The sequence below is a fragment of the Cheilinus undulatus genome, linkage group 19, assembly GCF_018320785.1.
Source record: "Cheilinus undulatus linkage group 19, ASM1832078v1, whole genome shotgun sequence".
Classification (NCBI taxonomy): domain Eukaryota; kingdom Metazoa; phylum Chordata; class Actinopteri; order Labriformes; family Labridae; genus Cheilinus; species Cheilinus undulatus.
In genome coordinates, this window is record NC_054883.1 from 2,775,733 (window position 1) to 2,793,715 (window position 17,983).

The 17,983-nt window shown below is 39.1% G+C and overlaps 1 protein-coding gene across 1 annotated transcript; it reads left to right on the forward strand.

Annotated features, from left to right (window-relative positions):
• Positions 1 to 1,287: 1,287 nt before the first annotated feature.
• Positions 1,288 to 4,198, forward strand: cbln2b (cerebellin 2b precursor). The gene is made up of 4 exons (XM_041814451.1): positions 1,288 to 1,412; positions 1,790 to 2,361; positions 2,971 to 3,090; positions 3,177 to 4,198. The coding sequence occupies exons 2-4, from the start codon at positions 2,074 to 2,076 to the stop codon at positions 3,372 to 3,374; spliced, it is 606 nt and encodes a 201-aa protein (XP_041670385.1). The 5' UTR covers positions 1,288 to 1,412; positions 1,790 to 2,073; the 3' UTR covers positions 3,375 to 4,198.
• The last annotated feature ends 13,785 nt before the right edge of the window (positions 4,199 to 17,983 follow it).

The following is a 17,983-nucleotide window of genomic DNA, read 5'->3' on the forward strand; positions in this document are numbered from 1 at the left end:
TAAGACATGCAAGTAAAATGGTTTAAAGGAGTTGAAGAATGGTAGATATGAGGTGAAAGAGGCAAAAAGGGCTAAAAGTATCAAATATGTGTTACAGTGGATAAATGGTGCAAAAATAGCCAATGGCAAAGCAGTGAAAAGGCAGGAAAGTAGGTTAAAGAGCATTAAAAATAGCAAAAAAAGTATCAAAAATGGGTTAAAAGTGTCACAAAATGTTGCAGAAATGGCAGATTGAAGCAGTAAAGTAGTAGCGGGCATGCCTGTCTCCTTATACGGCATTATAGACAAGGATAGATCTCACTGGTAATGCCTAAAAATGTCCTGCATTCTGAAAGAAAATACAAATACTAATAAAATAATATGCCAATCAGAACAAAATATTGATTTAATTTTTCTTTATTTGGAAGTCCAGCCCCCAGAGACTCTGTCAAGACTATATCTGGCCCTTGTGCAAATGTACTTGATGATCCCTGGTCTATACTGCTGCCCATGCATAATGTAGCCATACCTTTAAGTAGGAGAAATGACAGCTCATTAAAGGTCTAACGTGAGGGTTTGGCCCTTGTGAAGCCCCGCTCGCAGACTCTTCAGAGGTGTGGAGCGCTGATAGGGACCCTTTACACGGCTCTTCAAAGGATGATGACATGTCAAGAATTGAAAAGAAGAAAAAAAGGGCCAAAGGGGTGGTACAGGGAGGTGTGGGTCAGTCTCTGTGAAGTGGGCATTTTCTGAAGTGTCCCCATGCTTTCAACTTACGGTGTGTTTGTTAAAGAGTGTGTGTGGAATCATTTGCCTGGCTGTCACGACACACTTTTAAAAAACAAAAACTAAAGAGAAATTTTGCAAAAAGTTGTCATTTTAATGATTGTTGTGCTTTGATTTCTTGCTGTGCCTCTGAAATGCAGATGCAGCACTTTCTGCAGAGGTGAAATCCGCCACTGGATGGCGCACAAGTATCTTTATTGAACTCCTGAAGGCGCACGTTTAAGCCTCACATTAGCAACATACTATACATGCATGCTGAATGTAGCATACAACAAGGTTACCCACTGCAGCCTCTCCTTTCATTCCGGATTAATCAGGTAGAGCCATGAGAAGCCCTCAGCATATAAATGACAGGCACTAAGAGCGAGTGATCTCTGGCGTCCTGAGGGGCCCCTGAGCTCGAGCAACATTGAGCTGATTAATATGTAAACAAAGCCATTAAAGTCCACCCATGTGCTCTTAATTGCAGGACACTTTTTTGCGCGGAGTCTTGTTGCAGTGGCTACACACAAACACCAAGAATGGGCGTGAGTTGTCCCTCGAAAGGGAGCCCAGAGAGTCTTGCTGTTAGAGCACCAGCGATCTGAGCGCTCAGTTTACAGAGTGCGCGAGGCAGAGAGCAGATACCAGCGGGATGGAGCGCACAGGTAGGTCGTGATTTACATTTTTTTGTTAGCAGGAATGCCAGCAAAGTGCTTTCTTTAGCGCTACGATCATCAATAAGAAAGATTAGGAGTCAGTTCTCCAGCTTCATTTTCAATCATCATACTAATTTGTGCTGCTTGGGGAGACACTCCGCAGTTTGACAAATTGTTGATCAAATACGGATGAATGCAAATGTGCTTCGATATCAACCTGTTTTAAAGATTTAGGTGTTTTATAAACAGCTTCAGCCTTACATTTTACGCACGATGGTCATTTTACGCACAGAGAATATGCCCATGTTCAATCACTCTACTAGCCATGGCTCCTTTTCTTTTTCTGTCTGACACTGAAATGATCTTTTCCTCTCCTAAATAATCAGGATTTACAACAACACTTGTCTGAACACTCTCCCCAAATCAACTAAGACGCACAGGAGGGAGGGGAGTCACAGCCGGAGAGAGTCTGAGTGCGTCTGTGTGTCAGAGGCTGTTTGAGAGAGTGAGGAAGCACCGAGGATAGAGGAAGAGAGAGAGAGAGAGAGAGAGAGAGAGAAAGAGGGTGGAAGAGAGAAGGGACTAAGTCTGGACCAGGTGATCGAGTACTAACAAACCTCCAAGGGGCTGCCGGGTTCTATCAGTGTGCACGGGATCAGCGATCCAAACCATGGTGCCCGCGCGCTGCCCGGGACCCTGCGCCATGCTGGCGCTGGCCCTCCTCTTGGGATGCGGCGTGGTGGTCTGCCTCGGCCAGAACGACACGGAGCCCATCGTGCTCGAGGGAAAGTGTCTCGTGGTGTGCGACTCGAACCCCTCTTCGGACGGGGCCGTCACCTCCTCGTTGGGCATATCGGTGCGCTCCGCTGGAGCAAAGGTGGCTTTCTCCGCCGTGCGTGGAACCAACCACGAGCCGTCAGAGATGAGCAACACGTCCATGACCATCTACTTTGACCAGGTCAGATCTCCACTGAATTTGGCTTCTATTCATAAAGAAAAAGTGTTTGTCAGTTCAGCTCAGGTGCTGTTCTCTCCTATGTCAGATTTGTGCCATGGGCGAGTGGAACTTGTTTAAGGTCATGTTTCATTGATTTCCTTTCATTGCTCACGCTCTGTGTGATCCGACGCCTGTGTAGCTCTAACCTGGAGAGCACTGCTGTTTTTGATAGGAAATGCCTTCATTTAATGCTGTGCGTAATTGGCGCGATGTAGAGACGCGCTGCCAAAACCAATGATCATCCATGCGGGATCACTTAACATATGCGTCTTAGGCCTCGGCCGGATTGACATATGCATTGTGTTGCATTTGCTCGGATGATCTAATAAGTTTTCACGGCTGAGGTCTTTGCACAGCGGCCTGTGAGACGCATCGAACTGGGAAGGATCCCAAAACTGCGACTGAAGTGCAGCCAAAAGATTTGGCGTAACAGAACCAGAGTATGAATGATACGCCTCTCTGTAGTCACTGTGCGTGGCAGAGACAGACAATACATTACTCCAAAACCATCTGTTATGTAGAGAAGAACAAATAATGCGCTCTCTGATTGTGCGCTTTTCTTGGTCACAGGTTTTAGTGAACATCGGCAACCATTTCGATCTCAAAGCGAGTGTGTTCCAGGCTCCAAGGAGGGGGATTTATAGTTTCAGTTTTCACGTTGTGAAGGTCTACAACAGACAAACTATACAGGTGAGAAAAATCATGAAAAGGCTGCAATTAAGGGGGATTTTTCAGACATGAACCCTGACTCTGAGCCTGCATTCTCTCCCCTGTAGGTGAACTTGATGCAGAACGATTATCCGGTTATATCAGCCTTCGCCGGTGACCAGGACGTAACGAGAGAGGCGGCCAGTAACGGAGTACTCCTGATGGTGGAGCGGGAGGACCGCGTCTATCTGAAGCTGGAGCGGGGCACCCTCATGGGTGGATGGAAATACTCCACCTTCTCAGGCTTTCTAGTCTTTCCTCTATAATCTAATCTGCGATGATCCACGTCGCACTCTTCGGACTCTTCCTCTAGGTTGAGGAACAAAAAAGAAAAACAACAGCAACAACATGCCATTTATTTTTAACATAAACCAAACTGTCAGCCAAGGAAGCCGACGAATATCTGTATACCTACACTCGTCCACTATCTAGTCAAATATGAACGTTTCCTTGGAGTTTCATATATTCAAATCCATCAGTCAACTTTTACGCAATCTGGATGATTCAACGTATTGATCGGCCAGTGGCGCGCGCTTGTCGGGTATGTGGATTTTTTCTTGCTTGGGAAAACAAACTTTGCCAAAAGACAAAAGGGTGAATCTTGGCAAAAAAGTGGACACAGGGGAAAAGATGAGGAGACCCGGACAGACCGACTGTGTTATGCTCTATTTTATGTTTGTATAGCCTTAAAGAATTTATGGTTTCCGTCCAAGTGAAGTATATGGAATAACGGACAACAGAGAAGAAGTGCTCTCACGCCCAAGGCATTTTTTGCACGAGTGGAAGTTTTTACTTTATGTTTTCTGTGCTGTCAATGGTGTTGCGTTTGGATGCTGAACATATTGAAAAATAAGCCAAATGTAGGCCGAAGACGAGTTTATTAAAAGAGAAAAAAGGCGACATATTCCAGCCACCGGAGACGACTTCTAGAGCCCTTTTATTCAAAGATTATTCTATCATTTATAAAAGTACATATTCACATTATTGTGTGTTCTACATTTCGGAATCTGCGTAGCTTTGACTGATTTAATGTTCAGTGACGTTGCTCACCAAATGTACATTGTGGAAATAATAGAAGAATCCCTATATGTCCCGCTTAATAAAAGATATTGTATTGTATAGGCTAAGCGCATTGCTCACTTTTTATTTACTCTATTTTACATGTAAAGGAGGCAGACTGGAGAAAGGTGTTTGATAATGAGGAGAGGAAGTTTCTCCACGTAGTCAGAGGAGAGCAAAGGCCTCGTGAGGAGCAGACAGTGAGCAGCTGGCTCCAGTCGCTATCCGTGGTGCTGAAATGTACAATCAACAGCCTCCGCGTGAAACACACACAACACGAGGCTAAATATTTATCAGGGAATAATCTACATTATTATTGTTCAGACCGGTTTTGTTTTAAGTTGTAAGCCTTTTCAGGAGGGGAGCGAAGGTCTCCATGGGCGCGCCTTTACGCACCGCAAAATGTAGAAAGCCGCAGAAAGACGCGCTCTTTTGAAGTAAATCACAAGTCTTGCTTGTAAATATATGGAAGGAGGATCAATTATGCTCAGGTACAGTGCTTAACAGATTTATTAGACCACCCTAACCCTAACCAAAGTAAGGTTTATGCCACAGCTGCCCTAAATTAACAGCACTGGTAATTACCAGAATCATTTTTATGTTTCTGCAATGGTTAATACACCAATATGTAGAAGCTCTTTAACCCAAATGATATTTTTAATGCTAAAATATAATTATTATTGTTATCCATGAATTTTCTAATGTACTGATTTACAAAAAACCTGAAAAAATAGTAAAACACATGAATATTTTTTGTTTAATATGTCAAATTATAGTTATTTACTGTCATTCCTGAACAGAAAAATGAGTTTTAGTGGTTGAATGTTATGCTTGATTCATTTCTGACTTCTCAGAGAAGCCCAGTGAGCCGCTCAAATTTGGGTGAATTCAGTTTGAAATTCCTCATTCCTGTTCAAAATGGTAAAACGTGGAGAGCTGACTGAAAATGAAAGAGTCCGCATTAAAGCACTTCATGATGCTGGATGGTCTCTGAGACAAATATGACAGGTGGTCTAATACATTTGTTCAGCTCTGTTTACTGCAGTACAGTGAGGTGAAATAGTCTAAAATGCATTAAAATGAGCCCTGTCACGTTCATATTTTAAAAATCACATTATTTATGCAGTCGTGCATTTAAAATCAACCTTTTTGACACACACTCACTTTCTCTGTCACACACACGAATCCAGCCACAGAACACCCCCCCCCCCTCCCCAGACTAAATCCAAGGCCAGATCTTGACCACAGTCAAGGCCAAACATTCCTGAAATCAGAAATCACAGCTCAGACATGAAATATGGATTTAGAGTGACACGCCCACACAACTGTTTTATAAACTCCAGTTTGAGGCAGGCTTTTAAAGGCTGGAAAAGGAGCTTTTGTTGTAAACACATGCAGAATGAGCTCCAGATACTATGAATACTGCATGGTGGCTGGTCCTGTGATGCAAGAATGAGGTGAATCTCGGAACAGATCTCATCTTGTGTTGATTTTTCTGCCAGAAAATTGAGACCTGTGTGAGAAACAGAAGAATCACTGCTAGAGTGTTATGAAGACTTATTGATGCTGGCTATTTATCATGTTTGATTTAGTAAATCTGATGTGAGATCAGAGGGTCAAAGGGGAAGCTGTGTTTACTCATGCATCATCTTGCTTTATAAAGGTCACTCTCTTTGAGCTTTTGGAGCACTATTGCATTCTGGGACACAATACAGACGAGTTTCTCTGCAGAGGGCTTTAAAAGCCTGCAAATGTCTTCAGGAGTTCATCTGTGGGAGGAGATTTTAGAGAGAAAAAACCAAACAACAGTCACTGGTGAATTCAAAACATAGCTTCTTAATTAGTTTGCAGCAGGAGAAGCGGGGATATACAGCCGAAATAATGAAGTTTGGCTTCTAGACTATTTATTGCTTTCTCATTCAAGCTTAAACAAAAGAATTTAGGCTGCAAAGCCTCAAAAAATCCTCTTATTTAATTTTTCCAGCCATTTTTTTTAAATCAACAAGTTCTTTAAGTGACTAGAAGAAGGGTCTCTGATTTGTTGAACATCCTCGAATCCAGACAAGGAGCTGCTCTCAGAAAATGTCAATTTAAAACAAAGCCACCATGACCGGACTGATAAAACCAACAGCTCATGAGTTACGTGGAAAAGCTGCTGAAAGAGTTAAGACACTTATTGCTACACTTTATATAATCTTCAGCTTCTTGAAAGACGTTGAACCGTTGCATGAAAGAACACATCAAATGTAACGCTGTATGTTTGGGTGAAGAGTGAAATCCAGCAGCTGCTCGGCTCTCTGAGTTCTTCTCTGTGGTTGACGACATCATACATGTGAGCATCTGGAAACTTGTGTTTGATTGCTTCCTACCTCCATGTTGTTGTTTTTAATCATACCTTTTTCTCATGTGTAACACGAACGCAACAGGAGAGAACAAAGCGAGAGAGCTGCTGATGCCAGCAGTAGTGCTGCACAGAGCTGCACTAACTGCCAGCCAATCAGAGTGATTTGGAGAGAGGATTAAATTGGCCTATAAAGTGCTAATTGTGCTCATAGTGGAAGGAAAAAGGCTGCTTCCAAATGGGTCCCTTAGATCAGGGGTTCTCAACGTTGGGGTCGGGACCCCATTAGGGGTCGCGAGACACTGAGAGGTGGTCTCCAGATGCCTTAAAAACTAAGAACATTTATTAAATTACACTGTCGCCTCTGACCACCAAATTTAACACACTTTTGCCTCTTAATACCCATTTTTGTCAATTTTAAACTCTTTCCACCACTTTCTTTGCCTGTTTTTGCCACTTCTAAGGCATACCTCGCCACTCTGCTATTGTTGGCTCTTGTTACTGTTTGGCTCTTTATCACTTTTTACGCCACCTTTTACAATTTGATATGCCCATTTCTGCCTCAGCTAACGCTTTCTTACCAGTTTATATCAATTTTCCATCCCATTTCACCACATTTACACCTATTTTTTCCTCTTTAACACCATTTCAGCCATTTTTAATCTCCTTTTACCACTTAATATGCCTGTTTTTGCCACTTTAACCATTTTTTGCCATTTTTGGCCTTTTCCACCATTTTTTTTGTCATTATTAACCCATTTTAGCTATTTAATATATTTGAACTCTATGATTTTCTTTTTTAACAGGGATACTTACAACACAAATAAATTAAAAAGATATTTGTTTCTTTGATAAGAGTGCTTATTATTCAGGTTAAATATAAATACCACAGCTGAGCTTTACAATGGACCATGGTTTTGCTGGCCCCCAGTTTGGCTGGGCCCCAGAAGGCTCTCCCCTTTATCCCCCCTGATGGGCGGCCTTGTCTCCACACGACTATTCTTGAATGTGCATGGCTGAGTTCAACCCCCTTCAGGTCCAGTGGGGGTCCCGGGTCTCTGGCACCTTTATTTTGGGGGTAGTGGGCTGAAAAGGTTGAGAACCCCTGGTCTAGATAGCCGTCAAATACAAACTTAAGAACTTTGAAGGGACAGGAAATACTTTCTGGATATAGCATATCCTTCACTTAAGTCTGACTTTAAAATCTCCATGAGTGAGGGAGTTTATCAGAGGAGAGACGTTACCTTGATTTTCTGTAAATCTAAAAATACTTAAAGCTCCCTAGAGGCCTTTTTAAGACGCTATGAAAGAGACTGAAATTAACACTGACGTCTCTTCATGAGCTACAGAAGCAAATAAGACCGCTGGTATGAAGATGAAATACTTCTTTGTTTTTACTGTAAATGCCTGAAATCATGTGCCGCGGGGTAGGTGTCAGAAACAGACTTTTCCTCACATTTGGGGTTTAAAATGTAATTTTTGGGGTGATACATGCAACACTGAAAAGAAGCAGGATGTTTTTTGTTTGCTTGAGTTTTGACTGATTCTACACATACACGACAAAATAAGATGAGAAGTTCTGCTTCGTCCACAGGGGGCGCCAAAATTATCGCAAAGCAAAGATTGGCCTCACAGGAGCTTTAAGCTTCTGAGAGGAGGTTTTAGACAGCTGTGAAATAAACTGAAATGAAGACTGATGTATCTTTATGATATCTAAAGACAAAGATTAGCCATTTCTTTTTGGTTCATATTTTCAATGCCTTAAAAAAGGAGCCAAGAAACACTGAAAAAATAGATAATAGGGCCCAACGTGACAAGGTTAAGTAACAAGTTATAGCTTTCTGGGTTCAGGGGCCCAGCCCCACACTCATGTGACCATTTAGTTGACATTATGTGCTCATAGATAGAAATGTATGTCAGTTTTTATTTGTGCCAACAATTCCCCTAGAAAATGTTTACTCAGCTTACTTTGATGTGTTCAGTGAGTATGTGCCGGGCATCATGAAAGAAACTCAGTATAATGTGTTGTATCAATGAGCTAAGTTATCAGAAGTTCACCCAGTACTTCATAATTTGTTCATTCTTCATGAATCAAGTTGGATTATTTTTTAAGATTTATTTTTGGTATCAGATAGAGGATGGCAGTAGTCTCAGAAACAGGGACAAGAATGGGGGATCCAAAGGCCAGATTTGAATGCGGGCTGCCAGCGTACATGGGGCACGCCTTCAACCACTCGACCATCTGTGCGCCTCGAGTTGGATTTTAACAGCCCTGGTCTTTATATTTTGTATTTCAAATATTTTCTCAAAGTGAAACTTTAAAAAATCAAGAGGATTTTTTTTGTGAAACAAACTTGTACATACAGGACAAAATCAGAGAGTGAGTGCACCGCTTTGTCCACGGGGGGCGCCAAAATCACCACATACTAAATAAAGTGGCTTACAGAAGCTTAAAGCTCCTGAGAGGAGGATTTATTCTCATTGCATAGATTTTTGATTGGTGATTTATTTGACACTGAGAGGGAGCAGGATGATATACAGGACAAACTTTAGAGAGTTGGAAGTCACAGCTCTGTCCACAGGGGGCGCCACAGGAGCTCCTGTGTGAAGTTTTAACAGGTTATAAAACAGACAGAAATCAACATTGATGTTTTTAATGACTTATAAATCAAAGATGATCATCAACATACAGACTGTACGTTTCAGTGTTATTGTTAATGCCAGGGACGGCTGCCAGGCAAGCCTTCTACTGAAAATGTTCTACTGTAAATGCTCTTGATAAATGATGTATTTGACTGTTAAAAGAAAGCAGGATGTGATTTTGTGTTGAAGATAATGCCTTACAAGTGTAAAAGACACAAACAGCAAAGAGAAAAGATCTGCTTTGTTTATAAGGGGTGACAAATTGACTCAAACTTAAAGTTCCTAACAGGATCATACAGTTTGAAGCTTAAAGCTCCTGTCAGGTGGTCTGGGAGTGTTATGAAATGGGGTGATGTTGACACTGGTGTCTCCTCATGACTTTAGAAAGCAAAGGAGAACATCAATTTAAAGACTGGCTTTTTCTTGTTTGTAATTTTGAAAAGTTAAAACCTCATGCTGCAGGGTAGATGTCAGAAACAAACATTTCTTTACATTTCCTGTGTAAAGATTCTGTTTGAGTGATACATTTGCCTGTTAAATAAGCAGGATTTAGATTCATCCTACACATGTACGGGACAAAAACGACACGGACTTTAGAGGGGAGCCAAAATCGGCACAAACCCTTAGCTTCACACAGGAACTTGAATTTAGATGTTACTCTTGCTTTTATTGAAAGGAATCAGCATCCTTTAACTCTCCTCAGTCTAACTGGTGTTATATTGTTGTAACAGTAAATACCCAGCCTCCCTCATACCTTGGAGTTCAGTTTGTCCACCCCTGTCCACAGTCACTCTTTAAATACTGGGTCTGTTTTTTCTGGAAGCACAGATGGCGTTTAATTGTCCTTTAAGGCCTCATGCATGTCATTACAAAACTTTTCAGTGCTATAAAAAAGCCCCTACTCCTTTGGCCTTTTGCAGTTTTAGTGCTTTTTCTGCTCTTTAAAGATCATCCTTTGGTCCTTTAATATGCACGACTCCAGGAAGATGACTGGCCTGCTGCACCTGCATCGCTGCATGCATCAGAATCTAAATGATGTAACTGAATCATCAGACAAATGTCTTCTTCGGCTGCAGACTCACAGATCAGTTTTCCATTAATGAGGCTGTTTTAGAGTGTAAACACCCACGCAGGCTTTAACATGGGTACGTAACCATGATGTACATGCGCACACACACACACACTGACACATATAGTGCAGAGAGTAATCCCTGCTCATTCAGCCCTGAACAAAGTGGCTCATATTGGGGAAGCATCTTCACACATTTTCAGAAATAAACATTCAAACCGTTTTAAGCAATAAGAATTAAAGTGCTTATTTGAAAGCTGTCCTCTGATCATCAAGGCGGCTTTGACATCCTTTTCCTCTTGTAGTCCCAAACATTTAATTATGTTGCCTTTGCATCTCTTCTAAAAGGCGATTTGTTTGGTTTTAATGAGGACGATAGTTGGCAGGTAGAGTGTCATCTTTTCTGTTTTTTAACACATTTGCAAGAAAAATGGATGCATCGGTCGTGCAAACAAGGCAAGCAGCAGCCTCCTCCTCCTCGATTAAAAACATTTCTTTGTATCCTTTAATTTGACTAAATGACAGGTCTTTAGCTGCAGAAAGAAGTGTGGTAAAATCTAATCTTGCTGCGGCCTTTTTGTGTGGGCACACTGTTTTGCATTGTGTGTTTGCATAAAGGGTCATTTTTCTTCTTTGCAGTGTGAGAAAATATGCCATGTGTTTCATTCGTGCACATTCTAAAATAACCTAATAATCGAATTCTTATTTATTTTCTTATATCAGGGGTGCCAAACTCAATCACAGCAGGGGCCGGATTCTGGATTCAGGACTAACCTGAGGGCCTAACAGGCTCACCTTTGTAACCATAAACTTGTTTCACCTGTAAAAAGATTAAAAAAAAAAAAAAAATACTTAGCACTGATGGTAAATGATTTTGACATTTAAAAAGTAAAAAAAATACGTGTATATGCCTACAGTCTGAGAAAAGTAAATTTATCAGTTCAAAAAGGTCAAAACATGAAATTGAAATAGAAAAATAATGTTTTTTAATGGCAAATATATTAGAAAGAAGTCAAAATCATGAGTTTGAAAGGTCAAAATATGAAATAAAAGTTGTAATCATGAAATTAAAAGTCAAAATATGATTCAAAATTTTAAATTGTGAGTCTAAAAGGTCAAACTACGGGATTATGGAGTCAAAGTTTGGAGAAGAAAATATGAGGTAAAATACAAAATAATTGGTTAAAAGTTCAAAAAATCACTTGGAAATTAGAATGATGAATCTTAAAGCTCAAAATATTATATGAGAAGTCAAAATTATGATTTGAAATGCTCAAAGTATGAAATAAAAAGTCAAAATCCTAAGTTTGAGTCCTAATTGTGAGATGCTAAATTGAAAATCTAATATTAAAACACTGTTAATTTCTTTCCCACATTCCTGACTTCTTATCTAAATATTTTACTCTCTATCTTTTCAGATTTTGTGACTTAACAAGGATATCTTAAATCATCAAGGATAGGTTGACATTTTTAGACTTATACTGATGGGCCAGTTGTAACAGAAATACGAGATCATCTTGTGGGCTGGTTTTGAGTTTGACACCTGTGTCTTATAGGATTTGTTTTTAACTTCAGAACCTGAAAATGTGATGCACTCCCTGATTTTTCAGCTCCTCTTAGAGTAAAAAAATTTAATTCTGCTTTTACAAGTAAACAAACTTAGTAAATGTGAGAGTTTTTCCCTTTGAAAGGGCCAGTAAGTCAACCTGCTGAGGATTAATTTGACCTCAAACATGGACTCTTCCTCTCTGCTTTACTGAAAACCACCGGTAGACCCAAGGTTTGCCTTTCCATTTAAAGGCCCGAGGTCAAGAAAACACGATGTGCTCTGCAAGACCTTAAAAAGCTGTTTCCTGACCCATTGTGAAACACATCTTGGATGTTTCACTTGCTTCTTTCCAGAAAAAAAAAAAAAAAGCTGCACTGTGTAGATATTAATGAAAAATCTCAGCATTTATCAAACACTCATCTCTATTTGAATTTCACTGCATGGTCAGTTTGATAAATGAAGCTCAATTAGATGCAAGCTTCACATTTAGATATTTCCTGACTTTCTATACCTCTTTCTTCCTCTCGTCTCCATTTGAAGTCAGTGTGTATCTTTCTGCAGCCACACACTGCCAAAGGAGAGAGACCCTAACAAGATTTTCAACCTTTCCTTTGATTGGAGATGAGCTAAATACATTGGTATGCATGAGAGAGAGAGAGAGAGAGAGAGAGAGGGAGAGAACCCTCAGAAAAAGGTGTCTCCGTTTTATGCCATTTTCTTCCAAGCCCTGGTCCCTGTTATGGATGAATTACCTTATGTGTGATTGTGAGTGTGAATAAGATTTTCACAGCATTATTTTTATTCAAGCTGTTCCTAGGCAAACCCACAGGCGGGTTTCTCTTTAGGGTTTGAAATGACGCTTATAGGGGCTTCATTCAGGCTCATATCTAATGTGGCTGGGAGTTAAAGTGAAATGTCAGAGTTTATTGGAGCTTCTAATGATGGACCTCTTTATATCGTCTCTAAAAACTCTCATATAGGTTTGCTTCTGGATGAGCCGTGCTAATTTTATGGCAGCATTATTTCGCCTTTAAGTATGGAGACATAAAACCACCTGTGCGCCTATTATTTTTGCATATGAGTTTAAACGCTTTGGATGCTTAACTGCAGAATCATCAACTTGCATTAAAAGGCAATTTCTGCACCTTTATCTTTGCTCTTTACCGTTGATTTTCTGCAGTGACCCAGCTCATTTGCACTTGAATGGGACGACACTGATGCAAACGGAACATACACTGGGAGGATAACATGTGGCGGTGGCTTGTTAATAATGCATTTGTTTGCCAAACAAATAAATAGAAGCGTAACACACAGACAAACATCAGTCACAGAAGCGCCTCTGTGAGCTGGCCCCATCCCTGAAGGAAACTATGTGTATGTGAGGGGGGGGGGGGGGGGGGGGGACAGAGAAAGTCTGTTTATTCCTTCTGCCACAGCCTGCAATATCCATACTGCTGAAACACGCAATTCCCCAAAGAAAATACCACCCTCGTCCACACACACACACTCACACACACACACACACACCCTCCTCTCTACCACACACAGATAGTAAGAACCGTGGAGCCAGGCAGCATATGAACAACTCCTTGATGTGATGCTTCCAATACATCATCCATCTACACATTAGATCCCAGCACAGCCAGCAGAGAGAGAGGAAGATCATCCCAGCAGCTAACCAGTTCAACCAGCATCATTAGAAAACTGTGCCTCAGCACAACTAGCAGGGCTGCATGAGAGAACACACACTGAGACGTCTTTGACTAAACAGAACACAACACACTTCTCGACTAATGTGCACACCCACATATACACAGCTGCTGTGGAAAGTAGCAGAGACTATTTTTACAGGTGTAGGTGTGGATTCTGAATGCTAAATTTATGCATCATTTGGAAGAGCTAGAACACCAGGTTTGATAAGGTTACATATCTTGCCCCGGTAACCCAAAATAGACAATCACCTACTCTCGTGAATGCACCCGTATGTTTTAATGCCAGTGCAAACCTCCACATAACTCAATATGTGAGGTATTTCCTCCACAGGTTGGTGGTTTTGGAGCAGATTGGACCAGAGAATACAAACCAGGCGGCACATGTAAGTGTTTTTTTTTTTCTTTCATTTTAATATTTATGGAGTTTTGCAGAGAAACATCATCACTGTTGGGCAGAAACCTTGTATGCCTGCTTTTCACAAGTTTCTGTTCTTATTTCATAAATGAGGGCTACAGTATTAGTCATTTCCTTATCTGTCAGTGGATTTTACAGCTCGTACCTGTAACTCCTCTAGTAAAGTAAGAGGAAGATGAAACTCCATGTCTATTCCTGATGGTCCAAACCCTTGTTACTACATTTAAGGTCAGTTCTGGTAAACTATTAAAGATTTAAACAGACAAACTGGTAACTGACTATATAGAAATGTTTTAAAAATATATTGTATTGTCTTTTTTAATTTTTTTTTTACAAAGACAGTGATTTTTTTTTTTTTTTAACATTTCCAGAAAAGTTGGGATTTTTGAGGAGGGAGGTTTGCACCTGGCAGTAATGATATGCTTTGTGTAAAATACATAATAAAGCAAGACGACAAACATTTCTTGTATAGAAATACATTTTTAAAAATAAAGATACGATAGCAGTGTTAATTTTGGCAGGTATTTTTGATTTTAGTCTTAGTTTTAGTCTTTAAATGAAATGTCTTTTAGTTTTGGTCACATTTTAGTCTTTTTTTTTTTCCTTTTTAGTTTAGTTTTAGTTGACAAAAACTCAAAACATTTTAGTCCATAAATGTCCTCACATTTTAGTCTTTACTCTTAGTCCAAGCATTTATTCTTTTGCCTAAATCTGGTACCAAATCATGGTAGTATGTTCTCTACACTCTGCCAAACCTGGGGTCCCTGCTTTCTACAGCTGAGAGGCAGAGGAGATACAGATGTGTTGTTTTTTGACAGATTTACCCACAGTGGAGAAATAGCATGTCCAACATAAACTACAGTATATTTTAGTCTAGTTTTAGTCATCGTAATAAAACTAAACTTAGTTTTTGTCAGTTTTAGTCATCAAAGATCTATTTTTGTTAGTTTTAGTCTAGTTTTAGTCATGAAAAAAAGGCTGATGACGAATAGTTTCAGTCATAGTTTTAGTCGACGACATTAACACTGATCAATATGCAGAATTTTCACACTAAAATGTGTTCATTAATTTCAAAAGTGAAGTGACCATTCCAACTATATATTTTTTTAATTGAGGTCTTACAGTAACTCAGATATTTAAAAAAAAAAAAAAAATCACACATACATACACATATACAGTGTTTAACAAATGTATTAGACCACCCTAACCTTAACCAAAGTAAGGTTTATGCCACAGCTGCCCTAAATTAACAGCATTGGTAATTACCAAAATCATTTTTGATGTTTCTGCAATGGTTAATACACCAATATGTAGAAGCTCTTTAACCCAAATGATATTTTTAATGATAAAATATAATTATTATTGTTATCCATGAATTTTCAAATTGATTTACAAAAAAACTGAAAAAATAGTAAAACACATGAATATTTCTTGATGAATATGTCACATATTAGTTATTTACTTCCATTTCTAAACAGAAAAATGAGTTTTAGTGGTTGAATGTTATGCTTGATCCATTTCTGACTTCTCAGAGAAGCCCAGAGGCTCAAATTTGGGTGAATTCAGTTTGAAATTCCTCATTCCTGTTCAAAATGGTAAAACATGGAGAGCTGACTGAAAATGAAAGAGTCCGCATTAAAGCACTTCATGATGCTGGATGGTCTCTGAGACAAATATGACAGGTGGTCTAATACATTTGTTAAGCTCTGTATATATTTAAACCCTTAAAGCCTGTTGTCGCATATTTTTTAACCTTTATTTAACCCGGACAAAACCTCATTAAAAATCTCTTTTTCGGGGAGCAGGTGGCCTAGTGGTTAAAGGCGCTCCCCACGTATGTGGGTGGCCCGGGTTCGAATCCGGCCTGAGGCCCTTCACCACATGTCTCACCCCTGACCCTGTTTCTGACTCTATCCACTGTCCTCCTCTATCTAATAAAGGCATAAAAATGCCCAAAAATAAATTTAAAAAAAAAATCTCTTTTTTAAGAGTGTCCTAATATGTACTTTTATGATACCTCTATCTAATCAATATGCTCATTAAATTACTCAAAAAAACTTGTGAATACAATCTGATAAATGATATAAATGCCCTCGAGTGGATTACCAGTTACCAAAAACACCCAATGAATGAAATGAGATACTAAAAATATATATGTTAAATTTCATGGAAATTCTGATTTTTTTTTTTTTTTTATTTCAGTAGAAAGTTACATGAACATTTTAGTTCCAATAAATGAGAATTTTATGGCTATAATTTGTGTTTTCAGGCTTTAATGGGATATATATACATATATATATATATATATATATATATATATATATATATATATATAAATTAAGGGCTGTTAACATTAACAGGTTAACTTTTGTGATTAATCCTGAAACCTTAATGCATGAAAAAAATTAAAACACAATTTAATCATATGACTAAGTTTGACTACAACGTGCTCCCGTAGTCCTCCAGCGTGGATGTTTACATGCCTGGGGGTGAAGAGGTGAGAGGGTCAGACACAGCCAGCAGTGATGAGTGAGGAGACAGACCCAGGTCTGCTTCACGGTGATTGTCTTTTTAAAAAGCTGGAGAATGTTAGTGAAGATAAAACCTAAACTGTGGGTACATGCTGCAGTGATGAACTGTCTTTACACCGAAGCACAGCGAGTCTGAAGTTCCACCTTCTGGCAAAGCACATCTTTGCTAATGTTAGCAAAGACGCTGACAACAACACGGGATCACGCCATGGTCATACCACTCTGCTCAGCTGCTTCAGGACAGTTTTCTTCTTCAGCTGCTCAGATTAATGCTGAAAATGCTCCAAAGCTTTGAGACAGTCCTGTTTGTTAACAATATTAATCCTGTGTAGAAATCTGCTGAGGAATTGGCAAAATTGAAGTTAGAGAGGAAAATAAGATGCGTTCAGGAACCTCAGTAAATTAGACAACTCTATTCAATATGTTATGATGTGTTCAAATGTCACATAAAAATGGGTAAATTTAGTTTTTGATAAGAAACTTCAATAAATACAGTGTGAATCAGACTGAATCATAGCTTTTTAACTCAAGCTCTACTCAGCTAAGAACACTTGGAGTTTAAATATTTAACCTTATTTTGTCTTTCCACCAAACTATAGAGAGTATTGATAGTGATATCAATGAGGACTCAGATCAGCACTTTAATGTGCTGTACTTAGAATTAAAAGAATAAAAATAAAACGCTTGACAATAAAAACCTTTAAAAATCTAAAAACATAAAAATATACTTAAATTATAAATATATATATATACACATATATATTTATTTATTTATTTTAACATACAATGTGTTTAATCAAAAATGGCCCTACCTATGTTGTATATCTATTGTTTCTTCAGTGCTTACATTAACTTAAATATTTTCAACAGTTTTTAAAGCCAGAGAAATCTTTTGCTGTGTCCGAAATCACTCCCATTCACAATATAGTGAATCCGTGGGCATTGTTATTGACTATATAGTACACCCATTCTGCCCCACAATGCATTTTAAAAAGTAGTGAACAACCGATGCTCACTATCCCAGCAATATTTACCATCATGCATCACAGTTGCTGCTCTCAAACATGACGGACGAAGGAGAGGAGCACAGGAACACATTTAAAAACTTGATTTAATTCTTTTTGTTTGTTGGTTTTAACCAAATCTGGAAGAAAATGTTAAGGATTTAAAACTCTGAGGATTACAAGACATGAGACAATCATCTTTATATAACATATATAATATTATATATAATAAGTGATAATACACACTAAAATTTAGACTATTTTGCCACTAAAGACACAAGCTTTTTTATCTATTAGTATTTTTATTTTTTGTGAATATACGTTACGTTTAGTGTCAGTTTTCAGTGAAATTCTACCGTTAATTTTGGTCCTCAGCCGTTGTCCTGGAAATTTACAAGAAGTTGTTGCTAAACGTTTTAATTGTGGGGCGGCGATGACGTCATTGCCCACGGACGGAGTAGTGTCCGAAATCATTTTTGTGTTTTCCACTATATGATGCTCACTATAGAGTGGATAGGGAGTAGGGAATGGTTTCAGACGCAGCCTTTATTT